The 18,747-nt window shown below is 45.6% G+C and overlaps 8 protein-coding genes and 1 non-coding gene across 10 annotated transcripts in view, besides 2 other annotated features; 5 read left to right on the top strand and 4 right to left on the bottom strand.

Annotated features, from left to right (window-relative positions):
* Positions 1-526, top strand: part of TSTA_002980 (pogo transposable element, putative) — a gene marked incomplete at its 3' end in the record, with an annotated part of 1,664 nt that extends 1,138 nt beyond the window's left edge. For both annotated transcript variants that reach the window (XM_002487844.1, XM_002487845.1), the window contains one exon: positions 42-526. In XM_002487844.1, coding sequence (XP_002487889.1) covers positions 42-526 — 485 coding nt within the window. The remainder of the gene's footprint in view (positions 1-41) is intronic.
* A 234-nt stretch (positions 527-760) lies between these two features.
* Positions 761-2,635, bottom strand: TSTA_002990 (uncharacterized protein; the record flags this gene model as incomplete). The annotated part of the gene is made up of 4 exons (XM_002487846.1): positions 761-1,312; positions 1,397-1,586; positions 1,746-2,392; positions 2,600-2,635. The coding sequence occupies 4 exons, from the start codon at positions 2,633-2,635 to the stop codon at positions 761-763; spliced, it is 1,425 nt and encodes a 474-aa protein (XP_002487891.1).
* Positions 878-2,374: a mobile genetic element.
* A 1,683-nt stretch (positions 2,636-4,318) lies between the features above and the next one.
* On the top strand, positions 4,319-5,752 carry TSTA_003000 (GNAT family acetyltransferase, putative; the record flags this gene model as incomplete). Its single annotated transcript, XM_002487847.1, has 2 exons — positions 4,319-4,342; positions 4,491-5,752. The coding sequence occupies 2 exons, from the start codon at positions 4,319-4,321 to the stop codon at positions 5,691-5,693; spliced, it is 1,227 nt and encodes a 408-aa protein (XP_002487892.1). The 3' UTR covers positions 5,694-5,752.
* An 82-nt stretch (positions 5,753-5,834) lies between these two features.
* Positions 5,835-5,905, top strand: TSTA_003010. Its single transcript has one exon. It is a non-coding gene; the product is annotated as a tRNA-Gly (tRNA).
* A 208-nt stretch (positions 5,906-6,113) lies between these two features.
* On the bottom strand, positions 6,114-8,633 carry TSTA_003020 (uncharacterized protein). The gene is made up of 5 exons (XM_002487848.1): positions 8,531-8,633; positions 7,865-8,475; positions 7,735-7,812; positions 6,423-7,682; positions 6,114-6,365 (listed from the first exon to the last, which is right to left on the bottom strand). Exons 2-5 carry the CDS (start codon positions 8,244-8,246, stop codon positions 6,292-6,294), a joined length of 1,794 nt encoding a protein of 597 aa, XP_002487893.1. The 5' UTR covers positions 8,247-8,475; positions 8,531-8,633; the 3' UTR covers positions 6,114-6,291.
* Positions 8,634-9,795: 1,162 nt separating this feature from the next.
* On the top strand, positions 9,796-12,083 carry TSTA_003030 (sugar transporter, putative). Its single transcript, XM_002487849.1, has 9 exons — positions 9,796-9,892; positions 9,947-10,000; positions 10,050-10,378; positions 10,437-10,825; positions 10,938-11,189; positions 11,241-11,452; positions 11,505-11,551; positions 11,604-11,673; positions 11,725-12,083. The coding sequence occupies exons 1-9, from the start codon at positions 9,815-9,817 to the stop codon at positions 11,932-11,934; spliced, it is 1,641 nt and encodes a 546-aa protein (XP_002487894.1). The 5' UTR covers positions 9,796-9,814; the 3' UTR covers positions 11,935-12,083.
* Positions 12,084-12,420: 337 nt separating this feature from the next.
* On the top strand, positions 12,421-14,112 carry TSTA_003040 (MFS monocarboxylate transporter, putative; the record flags this gene model as incomplete). The annotated part of the gene is made up of 2 exons (XM_002487850.1): positions 12,421-12,581; positions 12,636-14,112. The coding sequence occupies 2 exons, from the start codon at positions 12,421-12,423 to the stop codon at positions 13,951-13,953; spliced, it is 1,479 nt and encodes a 492-aa protein (XP_002487895.1). The 3' UTR covers positions 13,954-14,112.
* Positions 14,113-14,133: 21 nt separating this feature from the next.
* TSTA_003050 (uncharacterized protein) lies at positions 14,134-16,517 on the bottom strand. Its single transcript, XM_002487851.1, has 2 exons — positions 15,885-16,517; positions 14,134-15,705 (listed from the first exon to the last, which is right to left on the bottom strand). The coding sequence occupies exons 1-2, from the start codon at positions 16,024-16,026 to the stop codon at positions 14,468-14,470; spliced, it is 1,380 nt and encodes a 459-aa protein (XP_002487896.1). The 5' UTR covers positions 16,027-16,517; the 3' UTR covers positions 14,134-14,467.
* Positions 16,518-16,989: 472 nt separating this feature from the next.
* TSTA_003060 (nucleolin protein Nsr1, putative) lies at positions 16,990-18,532 on the bottom strand (the record flags this gene model as incomplete). Its single annotated transcript, XM_002487852.1, has 3 exons — positions 16,990-17,611; positions 17,664-17,929; positions 17,981-18,532. The coding sequence occupies 3 exons, from the start codon at positions 18,530-18,532 to the stop codon at positions 16,990-16,992; spliced, it is 1,440 nt and encodes a 479-aa protein (XP_002487897.1).
* Positions 17,052-17,175: a microsatellite.
* Positions 18,533-18,747: the final 215 nt, after the last annotated feature.

An 18,747-nucleotide genomic window follows, 5' to 3' on the forward strand; every position in this document is an offset into this window, starting at 1 on the left:
ATCCAGATCGAGTTATACAACAGCTTAATATTCGATTGAAGACACCAACCCCCCCTCCAAGTCGATCAAGCAATACGGCATCATCTGCTTACAAACACCTCAAAATATACGCCAATTTATACGCCAGTCGACTACAATCAATAAACGTATAAATGAGCGTACAGAAAGCAACCAAAATCAAGAAATCAATCAGGCAGTTGTACGGTTGTCAACAGCCTACGAAATGATAGCGAATGATGTTTTACTCGTACGGAAAGAGAACTACGATTTACGAGCTGCACATGAGAAAGAGAAGCAAAAGCGCCAAAAATCTAAAAAGCAAATATCTATTGAGCAAGCGGTTACTAAAGAAGAAGTGCAAGCGCTCGTACAAGGTCAGGTTGAGGCATCCCATGCTGTTACTACTACTCCGGCTGAGCCGGAGCTCCCAGCTTCTCAAGCAGTCGTACGCCGCCAATATCGCTGCAGTGGTTGTAACGTTATGGGGCATAGAATTAACCAATGCCCTAGTCGTATTAGTAGTTAGATTTTTGTATATAATTTGTATGTGGCTTTGAAAATTGGGATTTGAAATCAATATCGCGTACGCGCTCGGGAAAAAATGCCGGCTCGGTAGTGGTGCCGCTTCGGTGGTGAATTACGTTAACGTACTACACGGGTCATTGGGCCACCCCATCAATTCTTCACCGCCGCCACCGCCAATATTCAATATTTGAAGTCCAGTTTTCATGAAAAAACTCATATAAACTTAATTAACTAGCTAACTAGTGCGATTAGGACATTGCCTTCGGGTATGACTAATTCTATGGCAGTCACTGCACGTGGGCGGTGCGCGTCTGCGTGGTAATCCATCCTCCACACTGACAAGGCTTGCTGCTAACTGATTTGCAGCATTAGATTCATCTATAAAGCTTTGGGCCTCTCCTCTGATAAGGCTAGCTTCCTCTGTAATCACTTTCTTAGTCCGCTTGTGCTTTTGGTCCTCCTTTTGAATTGCGGTGCGTAGTTCCATATTTTCCTGTGCCAAAAGAGTAGCATTGTGCCATGCTATCTCACAGCTTTTATACACTTGATTCAGTTTGACAAGGGTCGGATTTGAAGGACTGGAGAATAATGGATCAAGTCTCTTCTTTACCGCTATTGAATGCTGCTTTAATTCATGAGGATTAGAAGGTGTTTGGAAGCAGGAGGACTGCGACTGCGAAGTTCCATGACTACTGCCAGGCGGCGTTGGAGTCTTCAATTGGATATTCAGCTTTTCTAGCACTCGTCCAGGGTTCAACGGGATAAGTCCTGTGGCTGCAAATCCATTCTAAATTGATGTTATTTTATATGCCTCTGTCCGCGCGCGTAGGAAATCGATATGTGAGAATCCCAATCGAGTGCGGTATTCAACATGCTTGTAGTATGACTTCTTTAGTGGTGAAAATATAGAAATATCAAGTGGCTGGCATAGATGTGATGTATGAGCGGGCATGCAAAGGCTTATAATATTATTCTCAATGCAGGTGGTATCAAATTCAGGTGTAGAATGACTGCCATGTCCATCCAATATAAAAAGCCGATATCTTCCCACAGTACGCGTCCTTGTAAGTGGAATAAAGTGCTTTTAAAGCCAATCTAATGTAATTTTATCAGTTGTCCATCCATTATCGCTGCATTGGAAGCGGACAGTTGGATCATCTTCAAACCATGCCATGCGCTTATGCTTGCCTTTAAAGATGATATAGGGAGGGAGATGCTACCCAGTTGAATTAACTGCTTCAATAGCAGTTACCCATTCACGTTTTCCAGGTTGTAATACAAAAGCTTCCTTATTAGTTGTCTCTGCACCTATTATAACCTTTGCGCTTTTGATAAGGCCCATTGCAAAGCCTGTTTCATCAAAATTGTAGATATCGCTTGAGTCAATGCCATACTCAGCAATAGTGGTGCGAACAAGTTCAAACCAGGGCTGGATAACCTTTCGATCTTCGCATTTAGCTTGCTGGTAATGGAAACCTCGATAATAGACACTTTTGACTTCAGGATGGCGATTAATAAAGGTTGATTTCCAATTTATACCGACGCGTTCAATTGGCCCGTCCGATCCTCGATTTGCAAGTAGAAGATTGGCCCAGTTCTCAATAAATATAGGCCGGGGAGGATATCCTCGCTTTGTTAGAGAAAGGACCCTCTTAATAAGTGTTTCCTCTTCAGTAGAAGTCAATTTCCTCTTTGTAGCATTTGATTCTGCCAATGGCCGCCTCCCTTTGAGCCTCCCCTGGAGACTTGTTCGTGGTAGGCCATAAACGCGTGCAGCTTTGCAGCCACTTTGAATTTTTGAAGATTGTAAATCGCGGATTGCACTCTCCTTCAATCCTTCTTGCTTAATTAAATATTTTTCGATTTTCTATAGAGCGAGTTGGACGCATTATCACGTGTGGAAAAGAATATAAGAAGCACGCTGAGCGAAGAATTGATGGGGTGGCCCAATGACCTGTGTAGTACGTTAATCCAGAGAGTTGATTTTCTTCGTATTAATGTACAGGGACAAACCCAGCCGCTGGACAAGAGGGATCATCGTTTTATTATCGTTAAGCTACAAGTTCCTGTCTACCAGAGGGCTTCCGAGTAACTCCAAAGCTGTTTCCATATCTAAGTTTGAGACGTTGATCACATCGAGAGGTGCGGGTCCAAAGTCAACATTCGAAGTCGTATGGTGAGAGGGATCTGGCCTTGTCCTTTTTTTTAGGAAAATACTATATCAATTGTAGAAAATCATCAGCGCATTAAAAATCTGAAGGGACGGAGGGCAAAAGAGATGATCCAAGAATGATTAATGAGGGCTCGTACGTGTAAGTTATACACACGGTCCTTATAAACGTCAATTTTTCATACGGTGCAAGATTCAAAGGTAGTAAACGTTTCGTGTTTTGAAAAGTGGACTATATACGTTAACAAGCTTTGATACATTATTAACGCATTCCCGGAAGATATACAGACGAATCTTGAAGCACTCCTCAACCACCACGCCTCGCACATCCACCGGAGGTCCGGAGAAACCGATTTGACGTTGTAGCGTCAGTCAAACAAGGAGGAGTCAACGGCGTCCTCAACCGGACTTCGCAAAGGCCGTCCGGTCTTCTCTGAGAGATCATAAGGTCTCTCTCATGAACCTGTTTTATCACATGTAGTTCGAAGCCAATTTAACCTCGAGCGTCAGTCAAATTGTGGTAGTCACAATGACGCCCTCAACCAGGCTTCGTAGCGTCCATCTGGTCTTCGGAGTTCAGTGGATCAAGCGTCACCGCGAGCGTCTTCATTTTTCTTAACCTTCCTCTCCTCACCCAGGATAGGGGGAAGTCGAGGTTGACGCCTGCTGAGGGATTGTTTCTCGACCGAGGGGTTATTGATTGTCATCAACCTCGGGAGTCTGATACCTAAGATGACTGTAGTGAGCAAGCATTGCTAGCATACAAAAACAGTACATCTGCTCACGCTCGAATATAGTAAGTAGTTGGTCTTCGTTCTGGGATCTTTTCGGATCCTCTTCGACGAATACAACATCCGCAGAATTGGGCAGAGCAGTGAGTCCCAGCAAGCAATGTCCCTTTCGAGCTGACCCTCGGAGTTTGACAGCAACCACAATCAAAATTACAGCAGGCCCCTCTTTTTTGACACATCCTTCTCAGTGTTTCAAATCGCAATTCTTGAAAATGTGCCCAGCGCCGCACACAAGGTCCTTCTCGCCGAGACGGTAAAATGTTACTCATAGTCTTTTTATGAATTCCACTCCATATTAGAGTTTTCAACTCCTTTTCATAGGCCTCTAAGCACTCTACCTCTGTTTCAGGGAAGCATGCGATTTCCATATCCTTCTCAAAAGAGGTAATTTCCTCTGTCAGATAAATCCCTCGTTCGCAAATTGCAAGGCCGGTAAGGCGTTCTGCTAATTGGCGTCCTATCCATTGAAATTAGCGCTCCTTTTACGATGACGAAGCCAGTCGTTTTTCGAAGTCCATGAGGATATTGGGGGCATGGTACTTTTTGCGCTTTAGTAAGACCTCTTCTATCCGCTCGAGGAATTTCATAATCGCAGTTGAGTGACGGTCAAGATTCTGAGATTTTTGAGTATCGACGTTGTCCGAAGAGCCTTTTGAGTGCGAACATTAGGTATTATAATGGGTACTAGGCAGCAAGAGTAGCCTTCTCAAGACTCTTTGGCTATAACCTGAAAGAGAAATTAATTTTTTGTATATAATTTGTATGTGGGTTTGAAATTGAGACTTGAAATCAAGATAGAACGCGTTTTCGGGGAGGTGGGCGGAACGCTTACATGGGCGGATCGCTTACCGATTACGTTAACTAACTAGTTAATCTATCCCAACTACAACTAACTTAGTTACTTGTAAGTTGTGACTCATCTTTCAACAACTGGCCAGATTTACCCACTCAGGTGTATGTAGTAAGATCGAATCTCAGTCAGCGAAATATATTCTAGATTTCAGAACAAACATCTCATCATCGGCGAAACCATCCCACGCTACACAACCATGACCTATCAACCAGAACAAATCTCGGACTTCATCATCCTAAACCAAAATCCAACCGATGCCTTGATCCCAGCACTGGAAAGTCATCTCCCGACTTCCCTACCAGTGCTACGACGCATTCAATATGATCGCGCCCATCCACGACAAACCGCTTATTACGTAGTCAGCGCCAATCTAACAACCTCACAATCTTCAACCAACTCCAAAAGTGGAGAACCTTGGATGGCAGCTTACATTGACCTTTTCGCTGGTAAAGAGACTCAAGTTTGGGTTTATTCCAGTCTAGAGGCCGAAATACCGCCAACTGAACATATCATCAACGGCGATAATGATGAGGAAATAAGCGATTTTTCGACTATTAGTCTCAGAAAACAGGATATTGCAAGGGAACAGACATGGACTCTTTTGCAATGGATACATCGAGAATTGGTACCTAATTATATGTCTCATGTATTGAAATCCGATAGCCAAAATGAGTCAACAGAAGGTCCAGAGCAGAAGATAAAAGTTATACCAAAACACAACCCGCCCGCCATATTACTCGGCTCGCTACATACGGGACTCATGCGACTGCTCACAACCAATGATTCCTACATCAGTGCCCAGTTTCGGCAAGGACTAAAGGTTCATCGGTACGACACGTTACCTTATGTGAAGTATATATTTGCGCCGGAGATATTTCAGACGAGTAGCAACGATGAGAACGAAAGCAACCCTCTTCCAGAGGGTTATTATTACGGAACTGAAGGACTACGGCCCCAACACGTTGATCTCGTCAAATCCCGGACACATATTCCTCGTGAAAGGGAGACGTTGCTTGCTATGCCTAGCGCGGTTGTATATCGAAATACTAATAACAATTCCGCCGAGCAGACGCCTATTGCATGGGGGTTTCTGGCGTTTGATGGCTCTTTGGCAACATTACATGTTGAACCGGAGCATCGCGGGAAAGGAATTGCGGTTATATTGTCGAGGGAGGTTATGAGGAGGGGGATGGCTAGTGGTGTTTATGGATCTGATTCGAAGAGATTGGGGTATGCGCATGCGGATGTTGCTAGGAACAACGTGGCGAGTAGGAGGGTTATGGAGAAGGTTGGCGGTGGGATTGGGTGGAGGTGGAGTGTTACTTGGGCTGTCGTTGAGATTGTTGATAAGTAGATGGACTGCGGTACATTGGATATATATATAGACTATTCGGATGATTCTTCGACATTCTTCATCTCTTTGTGAGGATATAGACCCTGCTCCACTAAATATTTAGAGAATATGGATCCAAAAAAAGGCCTACCGTACATCGAAGCATCATTGGTCTAGTGGTAGAATTCGTCGTTGCCATCGACGAGGCCCGTGTTCGATTCACGGATGATGCAAGGAAATTAATTAATTCTTTTTTTCCTTTTCTTGATTTTTTGATAATATTTCTGATTGTCGTTTTTCATTTTTTGCGGGCTCGAGGTATATGTAGAAGCTGTGTTGAGGATGATACATCACATGGTTCTTTTTGTATGTAACGCCTAGGAGCTGGGAGACGAGGAAAATCTCCAGATATTACCTAGGTGGCAATGGTTTAAAGTGATATTTGTATTTTATTTAATTAAATACATGCATCCATCGTTCCAAGGTTTAAATGATATATATACCTCTACCGTTGGATAACATAAATCTACCAGATGAAAACGCAACCGTAGTAACAAAACCATCAATATTCCCACCAGACATGTTGTATTTCCAGATAGAAATTCCCTGATCAAGCTTATTAGGCATCCAGGTTGAGAGGTGACCTGCATGAGAAAGAGTTCAAATTCGGGTTCTCGAAAGCATCAATCAAGCCTATATATCCGATTAGTTTCTCATACACTTCATATCCTATAGCGTTGGAGAACATACCTTGAATAGCCGCATACATTCCTAGTCCACACATGGCCAACGACGCGAAAAAGTATATGGTATGCCAGACATTGATACCAACCTGGAAGATACCACCGCTGAAATATCCACGGACCCATCGTCGCACTGTCGATACTTCGCGGTTCACTTGTCCCGTGGCAATGTCGAACCCTTCGCCGATGTCAGAGCGAATCGAATTCTTCTGGATGTCGTAACCGAGAGCAAACATTGGGGGGAAAGTGTAGGTAAGGTTCAACAGCATCGAAGCAGAGATGACACCGACGAAACCGAAATAGTCGGGAATGGCAGCTGCAATGATAAAAGCGATGATCCACCATAAAGGCACCAATATCGCATAGATGATCTTGCCGCGAGTTGTGATCAATGGAGGCGCTCTTAAGAAATCTTGCAAGATGTTGTTGTAGAAAACCTTGATACCAATGTTGCCGTACAAACCACCAGCAATAAGAGCAGCAATAAGAGAGATCATATTGCCTACTGTTTGCCATCCGTAGACGCTGACGCCTTGATAACTAGGATTGAAACTGTATTGACCCTGATAATGATAGACAAAGCAACCATAGATCAGATAGACACTATAAATGAAGAATTGAGCTCCCCACATGGCTTTGATGAAATCAGTTGGGCGTCTCATCTCTGCCAAAAACTCAACGAATAGCTGGACACCAGCGTATGCCAGAACTCCAGACAAGAGACCGTTAATTGAGCCTACCAGCGAGTTTGGCGGCAAGCCGTTGTAGTGAATGATCGGGGGGTAGTTACCAGCGGCATCCGGGCGGATGGTGGTTGGGTCAACCGCACTACCTGCCGATCCCAAAACCGAGATTTTGTAGTTTGGTGGTGAGTTGGCAATGACTCCCATAGAGATGAAGATGACCAATAAGTTCAACCACACTGCACAGTTTGCTACCCAGCCGTAGGATCTAAGTGTTCGGATCTGCGTGATGAAGAAACCAGCTATCACGAACAGAACAGGACAGACGGCATAGCATAGTCTGAATCTGGAGACTTGTGAAATGTTCTCGCCGAATTGTATGGTGACTTGACCTGTAATCAAGAGCAAACCGAGAGCTTGGCAGATGTTGGTAATGTACCTAACGGTTCTACCCCATGTTCTAAGTGCAAGATCTCCGTAGTTGCGTGCTGGAAATTCGTAGCTGTCAACTCCGAGAAAGACGCGGTAGACGAGATACCCAGAGTAACCAGCCATGAAACCAAAGATTGTATAAAAAGCGATACCTAGTTAGCAGTCGTTAGTATTTATCCAGTGCAGGCAATAAGATGGACTTACCAGGACCCCAGCCCAATGTGCCCATTGCAAATCCGGAGCCATAGGGCCCGAGGATATCGGTAGTAATCAAGTAGAAACCTAGCAATCAAAATCAGTACGTTACACCTAAAAAAAATTTCTTTAGACTTACATGCACCAGCTGAAGCAGTTCTCAAAGCTCGACTTGCATTCTCCCATTCTTCATCGGTGATAATTGCTCGATGAGATCGCTCTGCATCGATGGGACTCTTCTCGGTTGGATTTGCAACCGGGGCCGAATTGGTTGGAGCAATTACACCGCCGCTAAGCACATCAGTATTATGATGATGTTTTTTTCGTAATACCCATTCGCGCCAATTGAGTTTGGGTGACTCAAGAGCGAGTTCCTTGTCCCGGGTTTTCAGCGCATAGTGGTGATATTCCTCGAAAGTGATGGTTGGATCGTGCGGAGGCCGATACTGCGGTTTGATATAAGTGCTCAGGACACGCACTGGATCAGGCAAAGAGTCAGCAGTTGCCGGTGTTTTCTCCATTGTTGTTTCTGATCAACTCCTTTGACGATGCGGAAAAGTTCAGTAACGAGGAGGGAGAACGGATTAGAAATAAGTGTGGACAAACAACAGGTAGCACTCCCCAGGAGTGGGGAAGAGGTTAGTGATGCTACCCTACTGAACATTACGCAAAGCTAATAGGTGCTCAGATCCTAGTAGTGATTGTACAATCATGTTTAGTCGCTCAAAAAAATACTCCGCCGTATGCTATCTGTTGCAACCCCGGAGTTAACCGTTGATACAGTGGAGCGGATGTATCCGCTTACCGCTCTTGGCAAGTGCTTATTTCCATCAGACATTGGTCTTATCTCTGTGCTCTGGAGATAGGATGATACTCGCATTATCAGGTAATACGCAAGGATTGCGATTACCGGGGTTTTACTGCAGGTAACTCTAGCCACGTATCCCGGAATCACTTCATCCTATCTCGACCGTCGACTGATGCTTGCTGCTTTTCCCAAAACGGTCAGTCGTTTCCCAAAGTGGTTAGATTGGTCAAGTATAAAATAATACCGTACACAACGAACATGTGGAACGAATTTCGTTATAAAGAAATAAAGAGCATGTACGTACTCGATAGAATATGAGTGTATACCTGATGAAGCAAAAGACTGAGCTTCGTTCAATTGTGCAAATAGCTTCTTGAGTAAAGCTCGAATTCAGCGTATTTTGCAACGACTTTCACTTCTGCTTCCTCCAGCAATTTGACCTCAGCGTAATCGCTTGTATCAGCTGCTTCGATCCCTATACTTGAAACCAAGATACAAAGAGGTTGAATGGACAGCCCGAGACTTACGAGACGGCGATTGCTTTCTAATTTGGTTTACTCCCGGGGAGTAGATGGCCAATACCGCCATGATTATGAGTACTCTGTCCATTCTCTCAAAGGGTAATGCACTACCTCAGCGACTCATCACAAGATACGAGAGCAGTATTGTAGGCATTCCTGTGCTAGATCAACATTTTATATGACTTCTATATCCTGTGCAAAACTGAAATGACCAAGATGAGCTACTAATAATCAACATGCTGCCTAGACAAGTATGGCCCAACAGAACTACCTAGACCAGTTTATCGCGATATACCTAGATGAAGCTCACCAACGTGCTAGCTTTGTGACTGAAAAGCTGCATGTATTTTTTTCCCACCAATCTAATTGAACCGACGGTTAAATAATAAAGCTCATTACTTTCTTCGTCTTTCAGGTGTATTTACTTAAATAGCCCAAACTAAGCATCAAAAGGTTATTAGAGCCTCCGGACAGTTCCTGTGTCGTTCCCCTATACAATTATATGCATGGCTATATCCACACCTCAAGAAGAAGGAATCCAGTTGTAGTTGTGTACTCGTTCCTAGAATATCTATAAGCATGATTGTGGCCAATGGGCTAATTAGGGTCTGATGATCTTCAAACCCCACGAGCCATGCAGGGAAATTGCCTAAATAAGTAGTTAGTTCTTGGCTGGTATATAACCCCGCATGCAAACATGAGTCAAAGCTATAAGATAGCTTCTTGATGAGATTACTTATGGAGAGGGCAATCTCCCAGAATGAGTGCTCTTGTCGTGTCCTGGGATGTACTGGTTTGGAAGGGCTCTGACAACACACAAAAAATGGGTATTCCTTGGGTGAGTTCCTGGTTTCCGATAATCAGATCACAGATATGAGGACTAACTATACAGACAATCTATCTCTACGGCATTGCGCCTTGTAGCGGAGGTCTCGCATTCGGCTATGTACGTTCACTCCATCAACTCAGCTTAGACAGTGAATTAATGACAACAGGATACCGGTTCAATGAGCGGCATTCTAGTCATGCCCCAATTCCTTACTTACATGAATTATCCCAGTAACTTCCTCCAAGGCGGAATTACAGCTTCTATTCAAGCCGGCGCATTTGCCGGTTCCCTGTTAACAGGAGCTTTCCTCGCTGATAAAATTGGCCGAAAGAAGACTTTATTACTCGGATCAGCTATATTCACTATTGGGATTATTATTTCCACTGTTGCGAATGATGTTACTGCTTTGGTTGCGGGGCGTGTTATTAATGGTATAGGAAATGGATGTTTAGCGATGATGGTGCCGAACTATCAGAGCGAAATCTCGCCGAGAGAGTATGGTTTCGTCTTTTTATTTTATCAGCTACGAATATGCTGACCTGAGTTTATATAGAATCCGAGGTCGAATAATCTCCGTTCAGCAATGTTTCATCAACTTTGGCATCCTAATCGCATTCTGGATTCAATACGGCACCAGTCACATCGACGGTCAGGCTGCATGGAGGCTTCCTATCGGTCTGCAAATGATCCCCACAATCATGTTACACGTCACAATGTACTTTATGCCTGAATCACCTCGCTGGCTTGTTCAGCAGGATCGGCAGCAGGAAGCATTGCAGGTGTTGGCGCGATTGCACTCTAAAGGGGACACGAATGATGCATATGTACGGGCAGAATTGACGGAAATTATTGCAAAGTTGCAGTGGGAGAAGAGTAATCCACCAACAACTTATTTTTCTATGCTATTTGGTGTGGAGGCGCGGCGGACATGGCTGGCTATTGGTGTGGTAGGTTCAATCCCTAAGTGCATTGCTTTGGATGGTTTGACTGATCGTGGTATAGCAATTCTGGCAACAGGTTACTGGTATCAATGTGTAAGCTATCCTCAGCTAAGGTCTAAGTTTGAGGAGCCAACTAAATATGATCAGTATCATGTACTACGCAGTCTTCCTCTTCCAACAAGCTGGACTCGGCGAGACTTCTGCTTCGCTACTCGCCAATGGCCTCCAGGGTGTCATTCTGAATATCTTCACGTTACCAAACATGTACTACATGGACAAATGGGGCCGAAGACGTCCCATGATTATCGGCGGAATTGGAATGGGAATAGCCATGATGCTGATAGGTGTCATAATGAAAACCAAAGGTAAGTCTAAAATTCACATTTCAATCTGTGTTGCATACTGACGAACTGCAGGTGACCCAATCTACGACCCCTTAACTAAAAAGACCAATTTCAGCTTTGCGGACCACAACGCATCAAACGCCACTGTTGCTTTTGTGTACATCTATGTGATGATGTTTGCTTTGACGTGGGCTTGCGTGGCGTGGGTTTACCCTCCTGAATTGTTCAGTATGAATATGCGTGGACGAGGGACGTCGCTTTCATCGGCTACGAATTGGTTTGTGGTAGGTTTTGACCCCGTTGAAAACGACATACCTATGACCTGACTGGGTATAGAACTTTTGGTTTGCATTGTATATCCCAACTGCCATGAATAAGATATCGTGAGTAGTCAATATTCATGTAAGAAAGATAGAATCCTAATAGTGACCGCAGATGGAAACTATACCTAATATTCATGGCTCTCTGCTTTCTAATGGCCATTGTCGTCTACCTCTTCTACCCTGTGAGTCTCACTACCCTCCACATCCACGACACCATTCTAACACATAAACAGGAATCCGCTGGCAAAACCCTCGAAGAAATGGACTTCCTATTCACACCAGATCGTACACCATGGGTTCTTTTCGACCATTCCGCGACCAAAATCGGTGCAATTTTTGAGCGTGACATGGCTCATGGCGAAGCGCTTACTGCCTTTAGTGAGTCTGGTAAAGGGGCGAAAGTGGAAGATTTGGAGCATGGGGAGCATGTCGAGAGTACCTGATCCTTGGAGCTTGCTGTTCTATCCTTATAAAGGACTTAATTGACAAGATATATCTTCGTTGGCGATTGAGGATGATGGGACCTGGGGGATGCTTGAGATGAACACCCGTAGATAATTTGATAACCTCGGCTATCAAATTTCAGAGTCAATATCACATTTTCCTTACACGTAAATACCATTATTATAGTTAGCTATATCAAAAGAACGCTGATCAAAATTTTCGCATCTCAGAAGTCTCTCCTCGGGCCACAATTCGCGTTCGTATGGTTGTCGGCGTGAATACTTCCTAATCGGGAATCAAGCCCTAAGAAATTTATTCGGGATCAAGATCAGTCAGCGGGCCGCACGCCAAATGAGTCAGACCGAAAAGATGGATCCAGTAATGAATTAAAATATAAGTACGATTTAGTTCTCACTTTCAAAACTTTGTATTGATAGGTAGTTTTGTACTTTTCAGATTGATTGAACAGCAATCAATCAATTAACATGGCGTCTATTCTGGAAATGCAACCCTATAATAACACCGAGCATGATTCACCGGCCATATCACTCAGTCGAATTCAAACATTAGATCGAGAACAACAAGAAGGATCTTCCCAAGAAGATATGGTACCGGTCATATCTTCACAAGAGCCAATCTCTAATTCGTACGTTCCTCCGGTCTAACTGTTCTCTAGATCATATACTAAGTAATATATTAGCAAAGCAATAATAATCGTCATCGCCTCATTCATCATCGTATTTACTTGTTGCGGCATAAACTTCGCATTTGGAATTTATCAAGCCCTCTACGAAACCCTCTCCCATGAACCCAACACTCCCTTCACAGGCGCTTCTCCAGCTATAATCGATCTAATCGGCACAACAGCCGTATCCGTAATGACCATCGGCGGCCCCTTAGCCGTCGGTTGGGCAAAGAGATTCTCTCCACGAAAAGTGACTCTATCGGGAGCTGCGATCTTCACTTTGGCTCACATATTGGCTAGTTTCGGCACGAAGTTATGGCATTTTGAGCTTACACAGGGTCTTTTGTTGGGCGTGGGGACTTGTTTGGCGTATATGACCTCTGTGACTGTTGCGCCGACTTGGTTTTCGGCGAGGAGGGGGTTGGCGATGGGGATTATTCTTTCTGGTACCGGTGTGGGTGGTCTTGTATGGGCACCCGCATTGAAGGCTTGTATTGATGCGATGGGGTATCGAAACGCTTTGAGACTGACGGGTGCTGTTTCGTTTGTGTTGAATACCGGTGCCGGCGCAGCGATGACATGGGAACCGAGCCGAAAGGCTCAGATTGAGGTTGAGCTAAGTTATGAAACCGCCAGGAATCCACGAAACATCTTTGCGGTACCGCTCGTTGATTTGAGACTGGTCAAGACCCGAAAATTCATTGCCCAGGCTTTGGGAGGGATATTTCAGGGTGCTGCCTATTATATTCCCGTCTTCTTCTTTGCGACTTATGCGAGTACGTTGGGGTATAGTGATACGGCCGGTGCGAATTTCATTGCTCTCAGCAACGCCTGTAACGCAATCGGCAAGGTCGTTATTGGATACGCAGCAGATAGATATGGTCGATTGAATGTCTTGCTTCTAACGACGATTATAAGTGCACTTTCAGCACTGGTGTTTTGGATCCCTTCAACACTGCTCCCTTTTGCGCACCAAGAGGCTTCTCGAGGTCTATTTATCACATTCACCATCTTCTACGGTATATTCGCCAGCGCTTACGTCGCCTTATTCCCGACAAGCCTGGTTGAACTGTTTGGTCCACAGAATTTCGCATCCGTGAATGGATTCTTGTATATGCTCAGGGGACTTGCGACTATGGTTGGAACTCCGGTTAGTGGTTTGCTCATTCGCGGATCGACGGCTGCAGCCCCTGTGATGACCCCGAAGATGTATGAAGGGATGTCAATTTTGGTGACTATGTTGTTGTTTGCGACCGCTTTTTCGGTGGTGTGGGTTAGGGTTGAGGCGATGGTTGGGCCGGATGGGAGGGCGCATTGGAAGTGGAGGTTATAATTCTTCATTCTGGATAGGTATTTGATGAGATTATGAGAGCCTTGAACTGGGAGCATTGGCATACATTGAATGGACTACAATTGCATCTGGGGACCGTCGACGTTACTTCTGTACATTATCGAACACTCTACTCTAGACACGAATTACGATTGAGGGGGCTACTCTGTATTTGCGTTATTTCAATTTAGATTCAAATAGTTCACTCATATTCCTCCAAGGATGTCCATAAACATCAAGTCCATGCAGAATCAAGTCAAATAATCATAAATGGGTATATATTATACTTCAATAACAGACAACTGAACGAGCGTAGAAGATGCTTCCTTCGAAAGGAAAAATATTAACCAATGCATCGGCCAATGCTCCACCTCGTGACATGTCTCATATGACTCATATCATATCATATCTGAAGAGGAAATTCGTGAAAAGAAAGAATTATGACCGGATCATCAAGTGCAGATAGCAAAAGCAAGCGCCAAACTCCAACAACCCTATTTTCCAGTAAAGACAAACCTTAGCTATAGACACTGACACCGCCAGCAGCGCCTCCCCATCGCAATCGCTTGAGGCTACCTTTCACGGCATCTCTACCACAGCCAGTCGATGACCTCACCCCACCGAGCTGTTCAGACATACTCCCACCGATCATCTGATCCATGGCCATCTCTGTTCGTCCAACTTCGCGTCCGAGAGCATAACCGGCTGAGAAACTGATAGCTGAGAATAGCACAACAACACCGGCACTAATGACCCACGTCATCAAAGTTGGGCTGACACCAACTAGCGAGCTGCTCATACTAGTTTGTCGGGATTTCTTTGATGCCGACGTATGAGATGAGCCGCGATCCTTGGATGCTTTCCTCTTACCCTTCGAAGGTGCCGAGGATGAGATTGAGCGAGGCTGCTTAGGCTGCTGCATAGTTCGGGTCTCTGTTCGAGGGCTGCCAGGATTCACTGGTGCGCGTCCACCATCATCTGTTTTTTCACCCATAGCGACTGACTCTGGGACGAGACGGAATGTGGATGCCGGTGCTACTTGTGGACCTGCAGGTGCTGGTGGACTATCGTTCTTTGGTGCTCCACGAACCGCTGTGCCCAGAGATAATAAAGTAGACAGGCTCGCACGTAGTGCGGCATCATGGTCTGCCTGGTAACTGGGAGAAATCATATTGTACGGTACATGTTGGGTGCGGCTGCTTCTGCGAGTGTTTCGAATGGTTGAACTTGAGTTGTGGCGTACTGTCGTAGCTTGACTACTATTTGAGACAAGACTGGGTGTAGTACCCGGATCGTTGTATGATCTCGACCGGGAATATTGCGGTGCATGTGAGAAAGCGTTCGGTTGAGGAACAAAAGGCGATGAGCTTATTCGCGGCCCTAACGCTGTTGAGCGGTCATCTTCGTCGTCCTCCCCTGAAGACGTATTCTCCGACATAGATCCGTGGCGCAAAAGAAGAGCGTCACCTCGCGAGTGTGTTGTAACGTCTTCGTTGGAACCGCTCATCACCTTATCTGATTCGCTGTCGCTTTCATCATATTCATCTTGACTGCTCCCTCCAGCTATGCTCGATTCTCGCGAAGAGTCATTAAGTAGTCTCGCATGTTGCTTTGATCGTTTCTTCTTGTTCCGGATTTGTGAGGCGCGCAGATCTGGTCGTTCTACACGTAAACCTGTTGTAATGATGTCGTCTGTGGTCGCAGCCGATGATAATGAAGATGTCGATGGTTGTGAGGATACCTCGATCCACGAGTCTATATAATACCGAAGTGAGTACAAGTCAAACGGGTTAAAGTGCGGTGCATCAGGCAATGGAGAAGGGGTATTAGGATAAGAACCTTCCATCTTGATAGCATAGAAGCGTGAAAGATGTGGATGTTTACGAGATGAACTTGGAAATATGCTGGAGACGAGTGTAAAAGGGTATAATCACCTTCAGATCGTAGCCTAGGGTTTCGTGACCCTAGGGGACTGTCTCGCGACGATGAAACACCACCCCGTGCCCTGTACAAGGCAGCACTTTCTGAAGCCGCCTGGGTATCGTGACTATGTCTGTCATGCCGATGAGACTCCATCTTGGACAAAGCGACTAAATAAAGTCGAAAATGCTCTGTCCGTTTTGTGAAGTATATAAAGGAATCAAAGATAAAATACTCTTCCTTCCCACAGGAAGGGGCGGTTGAAGAAGAAAAGGAAGAAGAAACGAAGTATCGAATGTTTCGATGTGGGGCAGATTGTAGCGGTGTCCAATGCCAACCCTGTCAGTATCTTATCAGCGCGCGGGGATCGCGGTATCACAATCACAGCACTGTGTATAGTCTGCTGTGATGTTGATGCTGGTCGATGAGAAAAAGATAGAAGGTGGAAATAGACAGATCGAAGCAGCTGAGCGCGAAACGGTAGATGGATGTCATTCGCAAATTGTTGAACAGAGCACGAGGAAGCCTCTTGGACACCTGACCGCCTAAGCAAGGTGCGATGACACCTATGAGTCGTGTCTCCTCTGACACACTGTCCCTGGTGGTTATGATTGGGCTGATCGGATTGCAGTGCGCCGGGGGGTATATAGAAATAATTACGCAGAGTATCGACTCTCTCTCATTATGCGCTGATACAGGATGGAAATAGAATCTCTCGGGCTGAAGAAGGCCGGATGGTGATATCCTTTCAGTTTCATGTGGAAATAGATGAGTTGTCGGTGGAGCCAGCTTAAGCATGCGGGGCTGCGTGCATGTAGCCGTTGATTGGTGCGTGGTCTTAGCCGGTCACATCATGTGTCCACACCGCCCAGCCCCGCTTTCAATATCGCTGATGCCTGAAGTCTAAGGAATTATTCTACAGGAAGTGTATTAACTCATGAATGTATTAAAGAAACCCAGTCCCAATAGACACTACAGATGATAAAAAGACAACTTTTGAGTAACCGATGATTCCACAAAAAAAAAAAAAAGGTATTCCAGTGTACATGAATCAAACAAGTGGCCGTAAAATACTGGTAGCAATTACAACTTACCGTCAAATGGAGCAGGTAAAATCACTTAGTCAAATGAGATCTTCTTGCCAGAGAAGTCTCCGAATCCACCACGGTTGGTGGTGTTGGCACCGGTAGCACCACCACGGCCACGACCACCGAAGCCACCGCGACCACCGCGTTGACCGCCACGGCCACCACCGCGGCCGCCGAAACCACCACGACCACCGCGGCCGCCTCGGTTGCCATCACCCTGGGCACGAGGAGTGCTGAAGTCGAGACGAATGGCACGTCCGCCAATATCAGTACCCTGGAGGTCGTTCAAGGCCTGGCGAGCCTCATCGACAGATGAGAATTCGACATAGCCGTAACCCTTAGGGCGACCAGTCTCAGCGTCGGTAGGAAGACGGATTCCCTGGATTTGTCCCTGTCCTTCGAAGACCTCACGGACAGCATTCTCATCAACACCAAAAACAAGGTTGCCAACGAAGAGGGTGTTGCTCTCAGGGCTGGTCTGGTCGCCGAATGAGCGGGCACGGTTCTGAGCCTTCTCTCTGGGGGCCTGGTTGTTGGCATCACGGGGTTTAGCGTAGTCAAGGTTGATAGTGCGGCCATCGATCTCAGCATCCTTCTTGGCCTCGTAGGCAGCTTTGGCGCTGGAGGCATCGGCATACTCAACGTAACCGAATCTAGGCCGAGGTAAGTAAGAGTCATCTAGAATATAACGATGGTAAAACCTACCCTCGAGAACGACCACTCTCACGTTCAGTCATAATACGAACACCACTGAGTTCACCGAATTCCTCAAACTCACGACGGAGCCACTCCTCATCAACGTTCCATGAAAGGTTGCCGACGAAAAGGTTGGGAGAGTTGTCAGCAGATTCAGTCTTGGACTTCTTAGCGTTCGTAGCAGGCTCCTCCTCGGCCTTACGCTTCTTGGGTGCCTCCTTCTCTTCCTCAGACTCAGAAGAGTCCGAGTCAGACTCGGATTCGGATTCAGATTCCTAAGAAATTCTGTTAGTGCGTTCACTGGATGTGATATGGTGTAGACGAACCTTGTCGGCCTTGGCCTCAGACTCGCTCTCAGAGGAGTCAGATTCATCGCTGGAAGCCTCTTCCTCAGCGGCAACCTTGGCTCCAGCCTTCTTGTCGGTCTTCTTCACTTCCTCCTCAGATTCAGACTCGGATTCAGAAGACTCAGACTCGGAAGACTCCTCTTTAGCTGCAACCTTCTTGGCCTTTGGTGCAGGTTTCTCTTCCTCAGATTCCGACTCAGACTCGGATTCAGATTCGGATGATTCTTCCTTCTTAGCAGCAGCCTTTCCAGGCTTCTTGGTCTCCTTCTTCTCCTCTTCACTCTCACTCTCACTCTCACTGGAAGAAGCGCTCTTCATATCCTCGTCAGAGTCAGAGTCGGACTCGGAGCTGGGAGTAGGCTCCTTCTTCTTGAGAGCAGCCTTCTCCCCCTTGGTCTTCAGCTTGCGAGCAATTTCCTTGCTCTTAGCCTTGGGTGATTGAGAAGGCTTAGTGACACCAGCATCCTTGACCTTGGACAGGACCTTATCGGTAGCCTTGTTGGCCTTGGTGGTAGATTTGGTCTTGGACATTGTGTTTATCTGGAAGAGGAAGAATTGTTAGGTCAAGCATTGAAAGAAAGGGAAAGGGAAGGCATACTGATTGATATAATTAATCAAGCTGAAGTTTTCTGAATACGCGGCAAATTCTCAAGAAAAATCCCACAGAATCAGATTATAAGATCTGATAAACCCACAGATTAGAATCAACAGCCCACAGGAACGCAACGAATCTCAGTCGCAAAAAA

The sequence above is a fragment of the Talaromyces stipitatus genome, genomic scaffold (genome assembly GCF_000003125.1).
Source record: "Talaromyces stipitatus ATCC 10500 scf_1105507295517 genomic scaffold, whole genome shotgun sequence".
Taxonomy (NCBI): domain Eukaryota; kingdom Fungi; phylum Ascomycota; class Eurotiomycetes; order Eurotiales; family Trichocomaceae; genus Talaromyces; species Talaromyces stipitatus.

Coding starts and splice junctions, on each gene's coding strand:
- TSTA_003020 (XM_002487848.1), bottom strand. CDS start 8,246: ATGGAGAAAACACCGGCAACTGCTGACTCTTTGCCTGATCCAGTGCGT. Junction 7,813..7,864: donor AACTGCTTCAGCTGGTGCAT/GTAAGTCTAAAG, acceptor TTTGATTGCTAG/GTTTCTACTTGATTACTACC. Junction 6,366..6,422: donor AATGTATGCGGCTATTCAAG/GTATGTTCTCCA, acceptor TCGGATATATAG/GCTTGATTGATGCTTTCGAG.
- TSTA_003050 (XM_002487851.1), bottom strand. CDS start 16,026: ATGGAGTCTCATCGGCATGACAGACATAGTCACGATACCCAGGCGGCT. Junction 15,706..15,884: donor CCCTAGGCTACGATCTGAAG/GTGATTATACCC, acceptor GGTATTATATAG/ACTCGTGGATCGAGGTATCC.
- TSTA_003030 (XM_002487849.1), top strand. CDS start 9,815: ATGAGTGCTCTTGTCGTGTCCTGGGATGTACTGGTTTGGAAGGGCTCT. Junction 10,001..10,049: donor GAGGTCTCGCATTCGGCTAT/GTACGTTCACTC, acceptor TAATGACAACAG/GATACCGGTTCAATGAGCGG. Junction 11,190..11,240: donor TGTCATAATGAAAACCAAAG/GTAAGTCTAAAA, acceptor GACGAACTGCAG/GTGACCCAATCTACGACCCC.